The 17,529-nt window shown below is 41.2% G+C and overlaps 1 protein-coding gene across 7 annotated transcripts in view; it reads left to right on the top strand.

Annotated features, from left to right (window-relative positions):
- Positions 1 to 17,529, top strand: part of scn8ab (sodium channel, voltage gated, type VIII, alpha subunit b) — a 39,600-nt gene extending 22,071 nt beyond the window's left edge. For all 7 annotated transcript variants that reach the window (XM_062564038.1, XM_062564037.1, XM_062564039.1 and 4 more), the window contains exons 15-28: positions 747 to 920; positions 2,237 to 2,593; positions 2,705 to 2,878; positions 3,046 to 3,339; positions 4,533 to 4,650; positions 4,808 to 4,962; positions 5,548 to 5,721; positions 8,562 to 8,684; positions 10,115 to 10,399; positions 10,487 to 10,540; positions 10,630 to 10,767; positions 11,177 to 11,281; positions 11,400 to 11,670; positions 12,060 to 17,529. In XM_062564038.1, coding sequence (XP_062420022.1) covers positions 747 to 920; positions 2,237 to 2,593; positions 2,705 to 2,878; positions 3,046 to 3,339; positions 4,533 to 4,650; positions 4,808 to 4,962; positions 5,548 to 5,721; positions 8,562 to 8,684; positions 10,115 to 10,399; positions 10,487 to 10,540; positions 10,630 to 10,767; positions 11,177 to 11,281; positions 11,400 to 11,670; positions 12,060 to 13,225 — 3,588 coding nt within the window. In that variant the 3' untranslated portion in view covers positions 13,226 to 17,529. The remainder of the gene's footprint in view (positions 1 to 746; positions 921 to 2,236; positions 2,594 to 2,704; positions 2,879 to 3,045; positions 3,340 to 4,532; positions 4,651 to 4,807; positions 4,963 to 5,547; positions 5,722 to 8,561; positions 8,685 to 10,114; positions 10,400 to 10,486; positions 10,541 to 10,629; positions 10,768 to 11,176; positions 11,282 to 11,399; positions 11,671 to 12,059) is intronic.

Genomic DNA, 17,529 nt, shown 5'->3' on the forward strand with positions numbered 1-17,529 from the left:
TGCTACATCCTACTTACCTGTTCTCTACTGACCTCTGTCTAAATCTCTCTCTTTCTTACACACACACACACACACACACACACACACACACACACACACACACACACACACACACACACACACACACACAGACAGACAACACACACACACAGACAGACAACACAGCACTCATGGCAATAACACTTGCTATTGATCTGTGCAGGACTGTTTTTTAGATGGGCAGAGATTTTGATTTATTTGTGGTCTGCCCTTGCTGTCAAATCTTACCGTATCGCAGCTGTCCGAGGGCAACAGAATTGGCTCGGTTTCAGTACTAAGACAGGAAATAAGGTCATAGGGATTGGCATTTGGCAGGATCTGAAGTCAGAGGGATCCGTGGGATGGATCATGGTGCAGTATGAATCACTTGGTTATCTTCAGCACTATCTAGTGGGTTAACAATATGTGGCTAAAAACTACTGCTCCGTGTGAGTTGTGCATGGCGCCACTATGTTATGACCTTGCCCTGTGAGAGGAGTCCTCACTCTAAGCAAAACTCAATCAGCAGTATATCCAGAAAAATGCAATGGAAGAAAGCAGTATTTCTCTGCACTGAGTTTCCTTCAAGATCAAGGAAAATATAAACTGAATCATTCAATACTGCTCATGTTACGTTCTCGAATGTTGTCCCACATTTATAAAGTTGTTGTAATGTGCATCCTTTACAATAGGGAAAAAAAATAACTTCATGTGATGTCGGTCCACAGGTTTTCACAGGCATTTTTGCTGGAGAGATGTTTGCCAAGCTGGTGGCCATGGATCCGTATTACTACTTCCAGGAAGGCTGGAACTGCTTTGATGGCTTCATTGTGACTCTGAGTTTAGTTGAGCTGGGGCTGGCTGATGTGGAAGGTCTGTCAGTGCTCAGGTCATTCCGATTGGTGAGTGGAAGACAGTAGATACAGGAACGTAAGCCATTATTACTTGTAGCCCGAATGGTTATTGACAGAGGTGGGATCAAGTCACTGTTAGGCAAGTCACAAGCAAGTCTCAAGTCATTGCCCTCGAGTCCCGAGTCAAGTCGAGTCAAAGACGAAGCAAGTCCCAAGTCGAGTCACAAGTCACAGCCAACAAGTCTCAAGTCGAGTCACAAGTCGTACCATTTCAGTTTCGAGTCATTTCGAGTCCTTTTATTATAGTGGGGACGGGGAACCCTGGGTGATGGTGCGCTGCCTCACAGACCTAGACTACGAAGGGAAGGGTAATGGTGGATCGACTGTGACTGTGTTATAGTACTGTAACGCTCACCCCAATGCTGCAGCGTAAATAAGGAGGCGATGACTGGCTTGCAACTCCGCTGCATTTATTTATATAAAACAACTCAACTTCGGTCACTTGGCCGTCACCACGCCGAACGAACACTTCCGCATACACGGCCCCCCAAAACTCGGGTTGTCTCGCGTAACTACAGCTGGTAACAGAGCATAACGTGAACACATGCAACATCTGCATAACTGATTAACTAATAACTTTAACTCAGCTCATTACACTACTTTAAAACGGACGTTGACATAATGTTGGCGGGGATTCCCATCGGAGTCTGAATCCGGGTTCAAAAATCCCGATTTTTGTAACCATGAACGAGCTGTCTCGTTGATACGGTCAAATGGACTGCAGTGATTGGATGTCGTGCAGGCAGCGCGCTCTCTGCATACAGGTGGCGCATAATTTTTTGACAGATGCAGATAAACAGAGCGGCGCGGTGGTGTGAAAATGTTTTCCCCCAGTTTTCATGGGAAGTAGCAAGTCTTCTCGAGTCAAAAGGCTCGAGTCCAAGTCAAGTCACGAGTCATCGGTATTCAAGTCCAAGTCGAGTTGCAAGTCTTTGTAAGTTTTGTTGAGTCGAGTCTCAAGTCATCAAATTCATGACTCGAGTCTGACTCGAGTCCAAGTCACATGACTCGAGTCCACACCTCTGGTTATTGAAATATAAATGTTTTACCTGCCACGCCTAAACATAATGCAGATTACCCTTGGGGATACAAATGTCTCTCTTTAATAAACTAATTAAGGCTTTGTAGCTTATAAAACTAATTAAGCAATATTTCAAATGTAAACCCTGTTAATGTCTAGATGGCATACCCATGTTGGAAGCCTGGACGATTGCTTTGCATCATGTTTTAATATTAAGTGCAATACAACAATTGTCCAAATGTGAATCACTGGGTAATAATCTCCTGTCCTGTTCCTCTCGTAGTTACGAGTGTTCAAACTTGCCAAGTCGTGGCCTACCCTAAACATGCTGATCAAGATCATTGGTAACTCAGTGGGAGCTCTGGGTAATCTGACCCTGGTGTTGGCCATCATCGTCTTCATCTTTGCCGTGGTTGGCATGCAGCTGTTTGGCAAAAGCTACAAGGACTGCGTGTGTAAGATCGCCGCGACCTGTGAACTGCCCCGCTGGCACATGCACGACTTCTTCCACTCCTTCCTGATCGTCTTCAGAGTGTTGTGTGGGGAATGGATTGAGACCATGTGGGACTGTATGGAGGTGGCTGGACAAACCATGTGTCTCACCGTCTTCATGATGGTTATGGTCATCGGAAACCTGGTGGTAAGCAAAGACAAAGATTTCACGGCGTAGATGCTATTGGACGGGAGTCGTCCAATGTCGTTTTCCAGTCGTTGTGCATGGGTCCAATCGTTTCTGGTGTTTGTCTCTGAGGTGCTGAACCTGTTCCTGGCTTTGCTACTGAGCTCATTCAGTGCTGACAACCTCGCTGCCACGGATGATGACGGCGAGCCCAACAACCTGCAGCTTGCGGTTGCCCGCATAAAGATAGGGATTGCCTGGTTCAAGGCTCACATGCGGATCTTTGTGGCCACGTTGCGCAAGAAGGTACCACCTAATTAAACATTTGTTTGCATGACCAGTTTTTTTGTTGTTTTGCAACAAGAAATATGTTTAATGTTCCCTGAATTTGTGATTTAGTTAGACTTCTGTGATGTTATTCTTGATTTCTAGTCACCTTTTTTTTTGTCTATTTCCTATTCTCTGGCAAGCAGCCCGAAGAGGATGAACAGAAGCCTCTGGATGAAATGTACGAAAAGAAGCTCAACTGCATCGCAAACCACACAGTCGACATCAACCGTGAGCTGGACTATGCCAAAAATGGCAACGGCACCACTAGCGGCATTGGGAGCAGTGTGGGAAAGTATATGATTGATGAGGACTACATGTCCTTCATCCACAACCCCAACCTCACTGTCTGTGTTCCCATCGCTGTTGGCGAGTCGGACTTTGAGAACCTTAACACGGAAGACTTCAGCAGTGAATCGGATGTGGAGAACAGTAAAGATGTAAGTAGTAAGGACTAGTAAGAATATGAGTATGTTTGGTTTGTGCCCATGTGGCACCTTTTGATCCATTGAGCAGAACTGATCTGAGCTGCCACACTGGAGTCATTTGGTTTACTTGACATTTCAGAACATCCATTTAGACAGAAGAGCTGTAACACTGACTGCTGGGTTGAGACCGACAAAGCCCTGACTAGACAACAGACAGGGAAACATACTGTCTACTGTATAATATGAATGTGGGAGAAGGGTTAGCCGGAAGCATGCACAGGAGTCTGCTGTGTGTGTCACCTTGACCTGGTTACTGGTGGGAAGAAACGAGATAATGCAGCAGCAGCAGCATCCCCGTACCTGCACCAGGTCCATATTCCATAGAGCTCCCTCAACCAACCCCACCACAATCTTCCCTGCACCACAGCCAGCCAGAGGGCACACAGGGAGGAGACAGACACAGTGCTTCTAACAGCCAATCAGAAAGCGGGATCCATCTGGCTATTCGGTAGAGAGAAACAGACGAGGGACAGAAAAGAGTGTGAATGCGGCCCGTTCGATTTAAGATCAAAAAGTGCAGTATAATCCTCTAGTGAATTGAATTGGCTGCATGTGTTTGTGTTTACTTCATCAAAATATGTCTGCTGTTTCACTATTTTTCCTTATTTAATTTAAATGTATTATTTATTGCTAAAGATGAACTTCATCAAACCATTGCTTTATTGTCTAAAAATTAGAAATGTAACAACAACCCAACGATTTAACTGGAATAAATTGTACTTAATATTATTCTATTTTATTTATAGCAGATTTATTTTTAGTGCACTTTGTTTGTCATATTCTTTCATCACAAATTATTTTATCCTTAACCCTAACTGATCATTGAAGAATCTAAATGTATGCCACTGTAACATCGTTATTAGCGCAATCCATCACAGGTCCAGTTTAATTACTTCCCTCGGAATCTGTTAATAACTCTGCACAATATGCGGTGGCACACAGAGACTTACTAGAGCTACACTACATGGCTACAACATGTAAACATCTTGCAATACATCATGACATTTATTTAAACCCGAAGGGACATTAATGTAATGGCTGTACTTGCAGTGGGCCGTGTCCATATGCTTTTAGCATCTCATTGCTGAGCCTGTAATGTTCAGAGACCAAATCAAATGATCTCTTTGGTCCTCTGCTTGTTCCAGCTTGATGACACAAGTTCGTCTGAGGGCAGCACAATCGACATCAAGCCAGATGTGGAGGACGTTGCAGTGGTGGAGGTAGTTGAGGAATATGTTGACCCGGAGGCCTGCTGGACTGACGGTAGGTATTGTCTATTATCTGACATCGGGGTACATAATAACAATGAACAGACAATAATTATTAATATCAACATTGTACGTACTGTATTGATGCAGCATTGTGTCCTTGGTGGTATAATGCACTCGTCTCTTCTGTTGGGTTTTCATCCGTCATACAGAATGTATAGCCAAATACAAGTGCTGCGATGTTCCCATCACTCACGGCTGGGGAAAACACTGGTGGTTCTTGAGGAAAACCTGCTACTTGATTGTAGAACACAACTGGTTTGAAACCCTCATCATCTTTATGATCCTGCTCAGCAGTGGAGCCCTGGTAGGAGCACAAATGCACACGGTTGTTTCTACTTAATGCAAGTAAATGCATAGTAAATACATGAATACTCAAACAATTATTTTACTAGTGCTTATAATTATTACTATGAGGCACATATCAGTAGTTACTCCATACTTTACAAAAGTATGATACCTTTAGGAGATGTGAAGAAAATAAATAAAAATAAATATAATAAGAATGGGGAATTCATTCAGAGACCTTATATGGATAGGTGCTTTTCTTCTGCAACTAGTCTAGATAGGACTCTTGCTAATGGACAGCAAAGTGCTGTAATGCAGCATCCTTTCAACCAGCAAAATCTAGCTTAGGTTTGCAGATTTCTGTAGGGGAAAGGCCTGTGGGCGACTCAAAACTCTTATGTGGCGAGGAATGGATGAGCTGTGGGAATGATCAGTCTAGTTGGACTTCATGGGAATTGTCACGCAATTTGTAATGTCATTTTGAAGATTTTTCACGGTGTGGCTAAATACACGGTTCACTCATTGGCAACATCGAAATGTGTAATGTATCAATAGCAAATGCTGAAAAAACTTTTGTCCATGTGACGTCTCTGCTGCTCTTTAGGCCTTTGAAGATGTGTACATTGAGCAGAGGAAGACAATCAAGATCATTCTGGAGTATGCTGATCGGGTGTTCACCTATATATTCATTCTGGAGATGTTGCTGAAATGGGTGGCCTACGGCTTTGTCAAGTACTTCACTAATGCCTGGTGTTGGTTAGACTTCTTCATTGTGGATGTAAGTACACTTGCAAACCGTTTTTGTGTATACTGAATTACTGGTGCAACAAAACAATTCAGGTATTGATTGATCTTTTAAATGTTACTGTTTAACAATGGTGGGCATTGGAATTGAGTCTGTTTTGTGAGGGGCAATACGGTAATGAACGATATTACTGGAAAATTGCTGTTTGACATTTAGGACTTCATAAAAGCATCACAACATTAGCCATGACACAGTAATATTTAAAGGACGAGGTACATTGCAGAGCTCCTACTCAGCTTTGGACCGATCAGTCATTTAGTATATTCCCAATTGATTATTACTACTGAGCACATCTTTTATTTACTGCATCCCCATTAGCTTTATGTTAATCTTCCTGTGGTCCACACAAATGGTTTTGTCCTTTTCTGTCCTTTTCCAATTGTTTTTTTGATGTACAATTTCCCTACAAGTAAGAAAACTAGTGAACAATCTCAAATACTACATTCTTATTCACCCCTATGATATTGAATTCATTCTCAGAGATTATATTTTTTCTTGTTGTACTAATCCTTTCACATGTGTTTGATAACGCGATTCATGTTTGTGCTAAGTCATGTATCTGTTTATAACTTGTCCATCATCCCTAAACCACCAATGTGATTCAACATTTACATCCTTTGTCACATGATAAGGATGCAATAATGTATGTTCTCCTTCCGGATGGTTTTCTGAACTTTGGTCAGCACCAAAGCCCACACTTGCGATATCTAGGAATTGCCGAGTTGCCTGTTAGAGACACAAGCGTTTATCAGAGCTCACCTGGACATGCTTGACCACGCTAAACTAAAAAGCCTCCTCATAACGTAACAAGGTGGAGTTTATGTGGAGGTTTTGGCTGATCGTCTGATGCGTTACGGGTTTGCCCACCTGGGACTGAAGAGGCCTGAAACACATAAGGAGTCACTTGCATGATGAACTACGTCAGGGGACAGACCGGCCCTGAGAGAAACTAGGAAAAGTGTGTGTGTCTTTCAAATATAGGACATATTTGCCCACTATGTTGAGGGGGCGCTGAAGAAAGAATGTTGGGTCTTTCAATTATGAAAGGGTGCATCCCCTTTAAAATAAGAATATTTGGACAGAAAATGGACGGTTGATGGTGGCAGCACAACAGGAAAGCTCAAGGTACATGATAAATTGAAAGCTTTTTGGTAGAGTGAATGAAACAATGGCCGCTAGTTTTTTATTTGTTGAGAGTATGCAACAATTTATGCTTGCTACAATCAATAGAGTAGGGTTTCAAAAGTATTTAAGGACCACCATCACATAAACATTAAAAAAAAACTTGGCTTGGCTTGAAATATGTTTTATGTCAAACTCAACAAATTATGAATCTAAAATCAAAATATTCAATGTTAAATTCCATAATAAAAAGCTTTGAAGCTTTAACTGACGCAGGGTTCTTTCCTACATGATTTTTTTATTTTAAGAAAATAATGTGTGTGTCTTTGCAGCAAATGTGGTGTCAGAGGGAGAAGTAGCTACACTGCATGGCTACCTCGTGTGTACCTCTAGTTTGTCTCCCTGATTAGGATTGGCCTTCTGATATTAAAAAACTATTCATTCAACGTAGGCATCTTAATTAGACTGTTAGTAAGTAAGTAAATTCTATAGAACATTTAGGGATAGCAATAACTATTTTTGAAAATTAGCAAAAATTATTATTATTATTATATAGTCTAACTATTTCTTAAAAAACAACAGATTTCATCTGCAGGAGACCATCGATGTGAACCTTATTCATTATAAAAGAATTACACCGCTACCGGCTGCTTGGTAAAAAATCAAGTTTGGATTCAATAATAGGCCATGAAGTAAGTTTCAACGTACTGTATGTGACTTGTCTCTTCTTCAGGTAGGAAGGTAGACAGCATCTTATTTCTCCCATTTATTGTAAAAAGCGTAATTTATAGGCATAACCTAAATTCTCCAGGTTATGTGGTTGTATCCGGTTCTTTTCAAACCCCTTCCTCATTCTCCAAAAGAAGACCTAAATAGGCCTGGATCTCAATATATTCTACAGTTAATTGGCCCGTGTGTTGTGCAGATATCTTATCCTGACTCTCCGTCTCTACCCTAATATTGGCCTGTCCTCTCTCTCACAGCAGGTTCCTATAACTGTGTCTCGCTTTAAGTTAAGAGAGACATTGTGCAGCTGTCAGGAGGGACTGAGGGGTCGGTGAGGGTCCAGGGTAAGGTTTGTGTGCTGTGTTGGGACTTGTACTTTCACAGGTTATCCTCTCTTTTCTAACCCTGAAAGTTGTCCTCAACCTTCTGCGTTTTCTCTCCCCCGTTTTTAAGTAAGATGCTCTCTGGTGTGGAAACTGTACTGTTTTGTACCGTGTATCGTGTGTATATTATTGTGTCACATTGATTTAGTGTTTGTGAATACATCTCTCCTCTGATTTTTCCCTTTGTTTGACTCTTTATCTTCTCTCCCTCTCACTGTGTCAACCACAAGTTTCTTTCCAGGTGTGCTTACTGTGCTGTTAAGCTGGTTATCAAGCTAGACTGGCTGGCCAAACTAAACCAAACTTAAGCAAACAAGCAGATAAAAAACAAAAAAGAAAACTTGACCGTGTGCACTTTATTGACCTCTGTTTATTGCAGTAACCCCTGTTTAACCTTATACAGATACATATACTTACGCATATAACAATGATATATGTACTTATATATATCTGTATATAACCATTCAGCCGTCTTTACAGTATATTTAGGGCCTACCTTTCTCTCTATATCCCCTCTAACTATGTGGGTCCTCTCTTCCTCTCCCTTTGTCTCCCCCTCTCCTTCTGTCCCTATCTGTGTAGGTGTCAATAGTCAGCCTTATTGCTAATGCGTTGGGCTACTCCGATCTAGGCCCGATTAAATCACTCAGGACACTGAGGGCCTTGAGACCCCTCAGGGCCCTGTCACGTTTTGAAGGGATGAGGGTAAGACCTAAGATACCAGACAGCTGGTCTTTCTGCATGCCCATTAAAGAAAAGCATCCACGCATGCTTGAGATGGCAAAAGAGGAATTTATAAAAATGTCGCTGAAGGTCATTTTTTTAGGTAAAAGCTTTTATTAATTAGAAGCTTTTTGCATGGATGCAGATCATCTCAGATGTTCATAATGCATCTGATTTGATTTATCATATTTCATTCCATATTTAATGAATTTAGTACTATTGTCTGGCAATTTGCAGTGATTAATCCATTGAAAGTATTAATAAAACACTTAAAAAATCAGTCCTGTTCCTGAAAAACTAATAGCAGGGGTTTTGACCTGAATGATGCAACACAATTAGAATCACTCAGCTCTGACGTGTACAGCTGAGAGAACAACTAGAGGTTGGTATGAACCATCACACAAAGCCGAGTTGCTGGACAAGGTTCATGAAGACTGATCTTATCCACTCTGAGCCGGTTGAAGTGTTTCTCAGTCATAGGGTCCAGCTGTCAGTCATAGACAAACAGGTTGTAAGCCATGCAACCCTTAGATGATCATTGTACTGAGCTTTTACTGAGAAAGACTTTCTTTCTACTCTGATAGGTTCTTTTGATCATTAATTGTGATTGGTTGGATTAGCCTCTGGTTGTTGCTGGGCAGAAAAAAAAACATATTTTTAGTTTGCAAGCTCAATTACCTCTGACTGTTGCTCTGCCTCAAGTGTCCTGTTATTTGATCTTATCAAAGTTTGGCTTTGGCATTGTCACACTGGAAGATCAACAAACTTCTGGTTGCATACCCCCCTCTCCCTCCCTCGCCATCCTTGCTCACTACTCCTCAGTGAATGTCATTACCATGATTATCAAGATCATCATTTTGCAGTAGCTGTATTGACTGATCATATTAATGCTTTGTCCTTATTATTAGAATGAAATCACAAAACAAGTTTTGAATAGATGTTTGCCTGTATTTTTTTTTTTTTGGTTCTTTATAACCGGTGGAAATGCACATTTATCTCCTCCAGCATACACACACTGCTTCAGTGCAGAAGTGTCCCAATCAAAAGCTCAATTGGCCATATTTGTAACCCTGTAGCAGTTGCACACAGTTAACCATGCGCATGTAAATTTAATGTGGAAAACCTACACTTTGTCAATGTCTACAGTTAGTTGTTGACATTCCCGATAATAGTAATAATAATCTCAGTCAATGTAAAAAAAAATATTCTGTTTTCACTCCAACAATGACCCATTGATTGTGATAGGCTTCACGTTGCACTGAAAAATCAAATAACTAATTTACAGCCTCAAGTGGAGGAAAAAAATGTGCATTTCTACGTATGTGTTGATATTTGTGTGTGTGAACATCTCCTTGCAGTTGTTGTGTGATTGACATGTTACACCGGCTCTGTTTTCTCGCTGTCCTCTTCAGGTTGTGGTCAATGCTTTGGTTGGTGCAATTCCTTCCATCATGAATGTGCTGCTGGTGTGTCTCATCTTCTGGCTCATCTTCAGCATCATGGGTGTCAATCTGTTTGCTGGAAAGTATTACTACTGTTACAACGAGACAGCTGAGGAGAACTTTCTCCCCGATGTCGTCGACAACAAAACAGAGTGTTTTGCACTCATTAATGCAAACCATTCTGAGGTCAGATGGAAAAACGTCAAGATCAATTTTGACAATGTGGGCGCGGGATACCTGGCACTCCTGCAAGTGGTGAGAATTTGTTCTGTCACTTCACATTTGTTTTCTCCAAGGAGTGTTCCGCTTTATTTTCTCATGCAATATCTGCCCACCAAACAGGCCACGTTTAAAGGCTGGATGGACATCATGTACGCAGCAATAGATTCTAGAAAGGTATGCTTTTTGCCGTTTGAAATTCAGACATTTCTCTCAACATATATTTGAGCGGCTCTGTACAGATTTTCTCTTTCGCCACTTTACAGGTGGAGGACCAGCCGATCTACGAGGACAACTTGTATATGTACATCTACTTTGTCATCTTCATCATCTTCGGCTCGTTCTTCACCTTGAACCTCTTCATTGGTGTCATCATTGACAACTTCAACCAACAAAAGAAAAAGATAAGACTAATTTTCCTATTTTCCTTTTTATATATGCCAGATGTTAAACATCATTGCCTCGTTCATTCTGTCAAATAGATAGACAGCTCTGCCAGGAAGCTTAGCACAAAGACTGGAAACAAGGGAAAAAAATGGTAGTAGCTACGCACCCTGGTAGTAGCTTCACATTTGCTGTTTTCGAGAGAGGTGACTGGTAGCAATAAAGGGAGTAAGCATATTTCCCCAAAATACTAAATTATTACTTCAGGCTTAGGCAACATGACACAGTAAACAGATCAAATCTGGACTTTTTTTGTGTTGATATTCTTAAAATACATTCACATGCAACTTTAAACTTTATCTGGCTTCGTACTTAAATGGGAGTTCTAAATGATTGCAAATTGTAACCAAATTGCTTTTGTCCCTTCACTTTGGAGGTCAGGACATCTTCATGACGGAAGAGCAAAAGAAATACTACAATGCCATGAAAAAACTGGGGTCAAAGAAACCCCAAAAACCAATTCCCAGGCCTCAGGTAAATATAGTTTTGTACTCTTTCTCTTTACGTCCAAACCGTTTTGTATTTGTAGGTTTAAAAGATTATGGAAATGAATCCAAATATCTCTCCTTCTTTTCCCTCCTTTTGTCCTCAGAACAGCTTCCAGGGCATGGTGTTCGACTTTGTGACACAGCAGGTGTTCGACATCTCCATCATGGTTCTGATCTGTCTCAATATGGTCACCATGATGGTGGAGACAGACGATCAGACGAAGGAGACGGATATCGTGCTCTACTGGGTCAACTTCATCTTCATCGTGGTCTTCACTTGCGAGTTTGTGTTGAAGCTCTTTGCGCTGCGGCACTACTACTTTACCAACGGCTGGAACATCTTCGACGTGGTTGTGGTCATCCTTTCAATCGTGGGCAAGTATTTAAAAAAGGTTATTCATGAACGGCAAAGGAAGCGTGAGGCTGCTTATTTGGAATTAAGGTCCATCACTCCCACATTAATGGGCTTTAGGAGTAAAGCGCGCACAGATGGTTACAAGGGTCAATCGTCTGATAACTTCATTCTGCCTTTTGACGTGTTCTGGGGCTCCATGAACAGCAATGTGTGTGAAACAATGTTTTCCATTAATCTTGATTATCTACACTGGGACCAGTTTTGTTTGGAACTTTTAAACAAAATAACTATCCACTATATAATACTTTGTTGTGTTTGTTGGTTCTGCTGAATTGTTTCAGTGAGTGATTCAGCAATAAAGTTTAACCACATTTTTGTTGCATTTTTGTTTGCCTCCTTTCATTTTTAGGAATGTTTCTGGCTGACCTGATTGAGCAGTACTTTGTGTCACCAACACTCTTCAGGGTGATTCGTTTGGCTCGTATTGGCAGAATCCTGCGTCTCATCAAGGGAGCCAAAGGAATAAGGACTCTACTGTTTGCCCTAATGATGTCACTTCCTGCCTTGTTCAACATTGGCCTACTTCTTTTCCTGGTTATGTTCATTTTCTCCATCTTTGGCATGTCCAACTTTGGTTATGTGAAACACGGAGCAGGAATTGATGACATGTACAACTTTGAGACCTTCGGCAACAGTATGATCATCCTGTTCATGATTACGACGTCAGCTGGCTGGGACGGCCTGCTGCTGCCCATTCTTAACTACCCTCCAGACTGCGACCCCTTGCTGGAGAATGCCGGCACGCCCGCAACAGGAGACTGTGGAAACCCTTCGGTGGGAATCTTCTTCTTTGTAATGTACATCATCATTTCTTTTCTTATCGTGGTCAACATGTACATCGCCATCATCCTGGAGAACTTCAGCGTGGCCACAGAGGAGAGTGCCGACCCGCTCAGCGAGGACGACTTTGAGACCTTTTATGAGATTTGGGAGAAGTTTGACCCTGATGCATCCCAGTTCATCACCTATTCCAAGCTTTCTCACTTTGCTGATGCACTGGAACACCCGCTTCGAATCCCCAAGCCCAACACCATCGAACTGATCGCCATGGACATGCCTATGGTGAGTGGCGACCGCATCCACTGCCTGGACATCCTGTTTGCCTTCACTAAGCGCGTGCTGGGTGACAGCGGCGAGTTGGACATGCTGAGGCAGCAAATGGAGGAGCGTTTTGTGGCCGCCAATCCCTCCAAGGTCTCTTATGAGCCAATCACCACCACTCTGAGGCGCAAGGAGGAGGATATGTCGGCCAGGATCATTCAAAGGGCCTACCGTTCTTACCTGGCTAGGCGGGGTTTCGTCTGTAAGCGCAAACCAGTCAGTAACAAAGTGGAGAACGGCGGCAACAATCAGGAAAAAGAAAAGAAGGAGGGCACTCCCTCAACTGCCTCCCTGCCCTCTTATGACAGTGTAACCAAACCTGACAAGGAGAAAGAGGATGACAACGATGAGGGCAAGAGTGGAAGGAAAGAGAAAGGAAGAAACCAAAAAGACATCAAGGAATCTAAATGTTAGAGAGTTGGAATAATAATCACAGTAATAACAACAAAATTATAATATTGTAACTTCAAGCAAAGCGAGAGGAAACTCACCCACACAGATGTACAGATTATTTCATTTGCAAGTCAGAAAAGAATAATACTCAATAATTTTGTTTACAGACTTCATTCTTATATTGATGCAGAGGAAAGCAGCTTGATATGTTACAGCTTGAAGATTCTCGAACTTCAATCAAACCAAACATACATCACCATACTGTGTGACACTGTTGTATCTAGACTACTGATCTTAACAAAAGGGAATGAAAAATAGACAAGGAAATGTCTTTGTCTGCTGAAGGGCAGATTGCTCACAGTAAGACAAGTAACTCTACATCAAGAGGTACATGATAAAACACTAAAGAAATTCAGCGCATGGACGCGAGTAATGGATTCCTATGGAAGACAATGTTGTGAAGGAAAAACAAGGAGGCTGCTGTTGCTGAAGAATCCTCTGCTTAAAGCAGCCACGAGTGCTCCTGTGTCATTAAGTACTTAAGTGTATAGAGGAGTAAATGACACAGCCACTCCATGAGAGCAAACAGAGGGATGATTGGTGAGTGAAAGACACAAATGACAGAGAGTGTTGGAAGTACTTTTCCTTTTTATTAAAGCTAGAAAATGTTCATTTGAGCAGCAAAAATGCAAACAGACAAAAAAAGAACAATATTCAACATTTTGCCCATGTCACTTAACTCTTGTACTCATTTTATCTTTGTTATACCCACATCAAAACGCTTTTTTTTACATGGGCTTTCACACCAATTGGTTAAGGGTCTGTTTATTATGGGGTCAACTTGGGCCAAGGGCTTACATTTACTCAGAAAGATTTCCAAACAAATACATAAATAATTGTGCTTGTTCAATGCATAGAAATGACTTGCATGATGGCATGTTTTGATCAGAAATCTTGCATGAATTATCATAGTCCACAAGACACTAATACTCGAGTTCAGAGTAATTTGTTTAACAAAGATAAGTGATTTTGGGGTTGATAATCTAAAATGGATCAGTGTTTCTGTCTCATTACTCAACACATGTCAAATGTTTAAATTGTAGCCTCTATAGACAGAAGAATGGTATATGCTGGTGAATAATGCCACAACGGTGGGTCAGTGGGTGTAATCCAAACAATTTATTTGCTGCTCTGGAGATTTTGAGTGTGTAAGAAGTGGAAATGGATGTCTGTGTTTCATGGGAACTGAAATGTTTGTTAATTTGGACTCAAATGTTTTGCGAAGGCGCAACACTTTGAAACTAAAATACCTATATTTATAATTTGTATGCACCTATGTAATGTTTCATACCATCTGCCTTTAGTTTTGTGTGAGCGGGCATTTTGCAAGTTCTACTGTGGGTTATGAGTGGTTGGTGGGGATTTCACAGGTACGGCAAACTCCATTATAATTCTGATGTTTCTCTATCGGTGGTTAGACATTTCTGGAAGGGCTGAGAAGACTTTTCATGATTGTATAATTTGATGTCATGTAGCTTACTTATGTGTGTACTTATGTGTGTATTTGTTCTTATTTATTGAATTGTTTTCCCCCCTGATGTAAGTTGTGGTATTGGTGGCTAATGAGTCTTACTTTACACACTTTTATAAGCCACATCCAAGGTAATGTTGACGGAAACGGTCTCGTGCTGGAACATATTTTTCGGGCGTTAGTAGTATCCTATTTTAATGAGAAACGGAAAAATGATGACTGGGTGATGAGAACATTGTGTTCGGAGAAGCCAAAGAGATCTGCCTTGTTATCCCTTGTTGCCCTTTGTCCATGGAGTGGGATTGGGTGAAGTATGCCCTGCCCATTCACTTTTTTCCCTGTCATTGTTAGACAGAGACACCCTAGAAATGTATGCAATGCTTGAAAAATTCATCCCTTTTTCTCAGGAGATATTATAGATGTACTATTATGAGCTTTGCAACAAAATGCAAGTGAATGTGATGGGAGTATTTATGAAATCATGCTTTACTCTTTTATGATTTATGCCGTGTTGATGGACTATGATCTCGGCTGGCGGTCCCAACGAGGCAGCCGCCCGGTCAGGGGCCCGTTTGGCGCTTCCTGCTTATGACGCTTAGAATTATATGGCTACAAGCATCTCAGTGAAAAAGCAACATTTCGCTCGGTTGTAGGGGCAGCGTTTATATTGATAGCAGATTACATTTGTGGATTAGTTATTATGGACAGTAGTCTGTTCTCAATTTATTTCGATAAAATCAATTATAAGGTCCCCCCCCCCAAACCAATAGCAATCCCAGATATATAGGATGAAAGGAGGAGATTGTTGGTTTGAGTAGCGCACAAGTCTTTCAGAAGCAGAAGTGGCATGCTCACAGCATACGCCCCAGATTTCAGGATTGGACAACATGTGCTCTGAGCCTCTCATTTGCCATTATTTTGTCATATTGCTCTAATGCATAACAAATACCAAATAACCAACAGAGCACTGGATGCATTCTAATGGTACTGTGAGCCTAAGCACCACACCACAGCTTTTGCACTCCCTGTTGTGCAGTGATGTCACTTCCTGTTTATGAATAACTCCCTCATCCGTTCTCCAGTTCTATGGTCCAGTTGCTGCATGAGATCTCCAAAATCAGTGTGGGTGTTACCTTGAACCAAATAAAACTCTGAATGATAAGCATTAAAGCAACTGCCGTCCATTTTCTCCTAGATCACCATGGATGTACACATGCGTACTACAGAAAGAAACTTAAAAATAGAACGATATTCATCCAGGTGGGAAAAAAATAAACTAACAGTTCAGGCCATGTTCTATAGGGCACAATCTGCAAAAGCGAACAATGGACTCTAAGAAACTATAAATAATGTAATATATTATTTTATTTTAACGGCATGTGTAGTTTTTTGTAAATACAGGACTATTAAAAAAACTACAGCTATTAATCTAACACTAAATATTTATAACCGTAAATAGAATGGCTTCCAGCTGACACCCCTTGTCGCACTTGTTAGGCTGTGAGACATTTGTTAGATGGAGTAGATTTTTTTAGTCACTTTTCACAAAAAAAGAGAATAAGAGAAAATAACTGTATTTCAAACTGTATAAATCAATACAGTACGTATGTACAGAGTTATATAACGCATATATACATATATACACGCAAACAGATGTATATATGTATATGTATTAATATATATACTCTCCTGTCCACTCCTTGCATTCAAGTGATACCGGAACCGCAGAGTGTAACTGTTCATGCTCCTTTCTCCCTGCGGTTTGTTCAGAGAAAAACCCAAACTCTGGCCTGCCCAGGGCTTCTGAACACTGGGTACCAGCGTACAATGCATGGTGTTGTACTGGCTGCTTGCTGAGAATTGTGGAGCCTGCCTTGGTGAGAGGATTGCACTACCAGCATACCCTTTTGTACATGTTTGACGATGTCTTGCCCCCAGTTTCCTATATTGTACATACAAAGATAATGCAGACAGGGAAGGACTCACATACACTCACACACACACACAGACACACACAAACCCCTCGACAGGCAACTGTGGTTAACCAGTGTGCCCCAGTATGAGCCACAGCTCATTTTGTGTGAAAATATTTTGCTCGTTTCAGCTCTAACCCTCTTCCATGTTTCCCCTCAACACACTGCTGCGGTTTGGAGTTGATTTTTAAATTTGCTGTCACTTTCAATATGATATATCTAATGATTTAAGGGTTAGTTGTCTAAACTTGTCTGTTTGTTTGTTGATGGTGCAATATCTCCTAACGGCACGTGCCTTTTTAGCTTCCTATTTAGTCTGTCAATGAAATCAGCATCGAGGATCTCGAAACCCATGGGAGTGAATTGTAACGGAGCACGATAGAGCAATGTATTGAGTTCAAAAATTAACTTGTAAGCTGAAAACACACCACTTAGATTAGACTGTCTGGACTAACATCTTTTAAAGTCATGTAGTACAAGTGCTCTCTCTGTGTGTTCTGTTTACCGGCTTTTGGGCCAGTAAAGGGAACAGCTTGCCTTCTGTTTTTCTTTTTGTTCATTTTCCAAATGTTGGTTTAACAGTCGTATATGAAGCCATTTTTTTTTGTAGCATGACTGAGATAAATTTCTTTTCTTTTCTGAAAATAGGCAAACTGAAAAAATAAAATCTTTTGACTGTCATCATCTCTTGCCACCAATACAGTCAGAGAGAAGACGTGTGTTGCGCAACCAAATGGGACGAATAAATCAGAGTCAGTGAAAGAATATCTTCATTTGAGCACGAATCTATTTCCAAACAATAAAGCAGCCTTCCAGTTACA

The sequence above is a fragment of the Pungitius pungitius genome, chromosome 8 (genome assembly GCF_949316345.1).
Source record: "Pungitius pungitius chromosome 8, fPunPun2.1, whole genome shotgun sequence".
Classification (NCBI taxonomy): domain Eukaryota; kingdom Metazoa; phylum Chordata; class Actinopteri; order Perciformes; family Gasterosteidae; genus Pungitius; species Pungitius pungitius.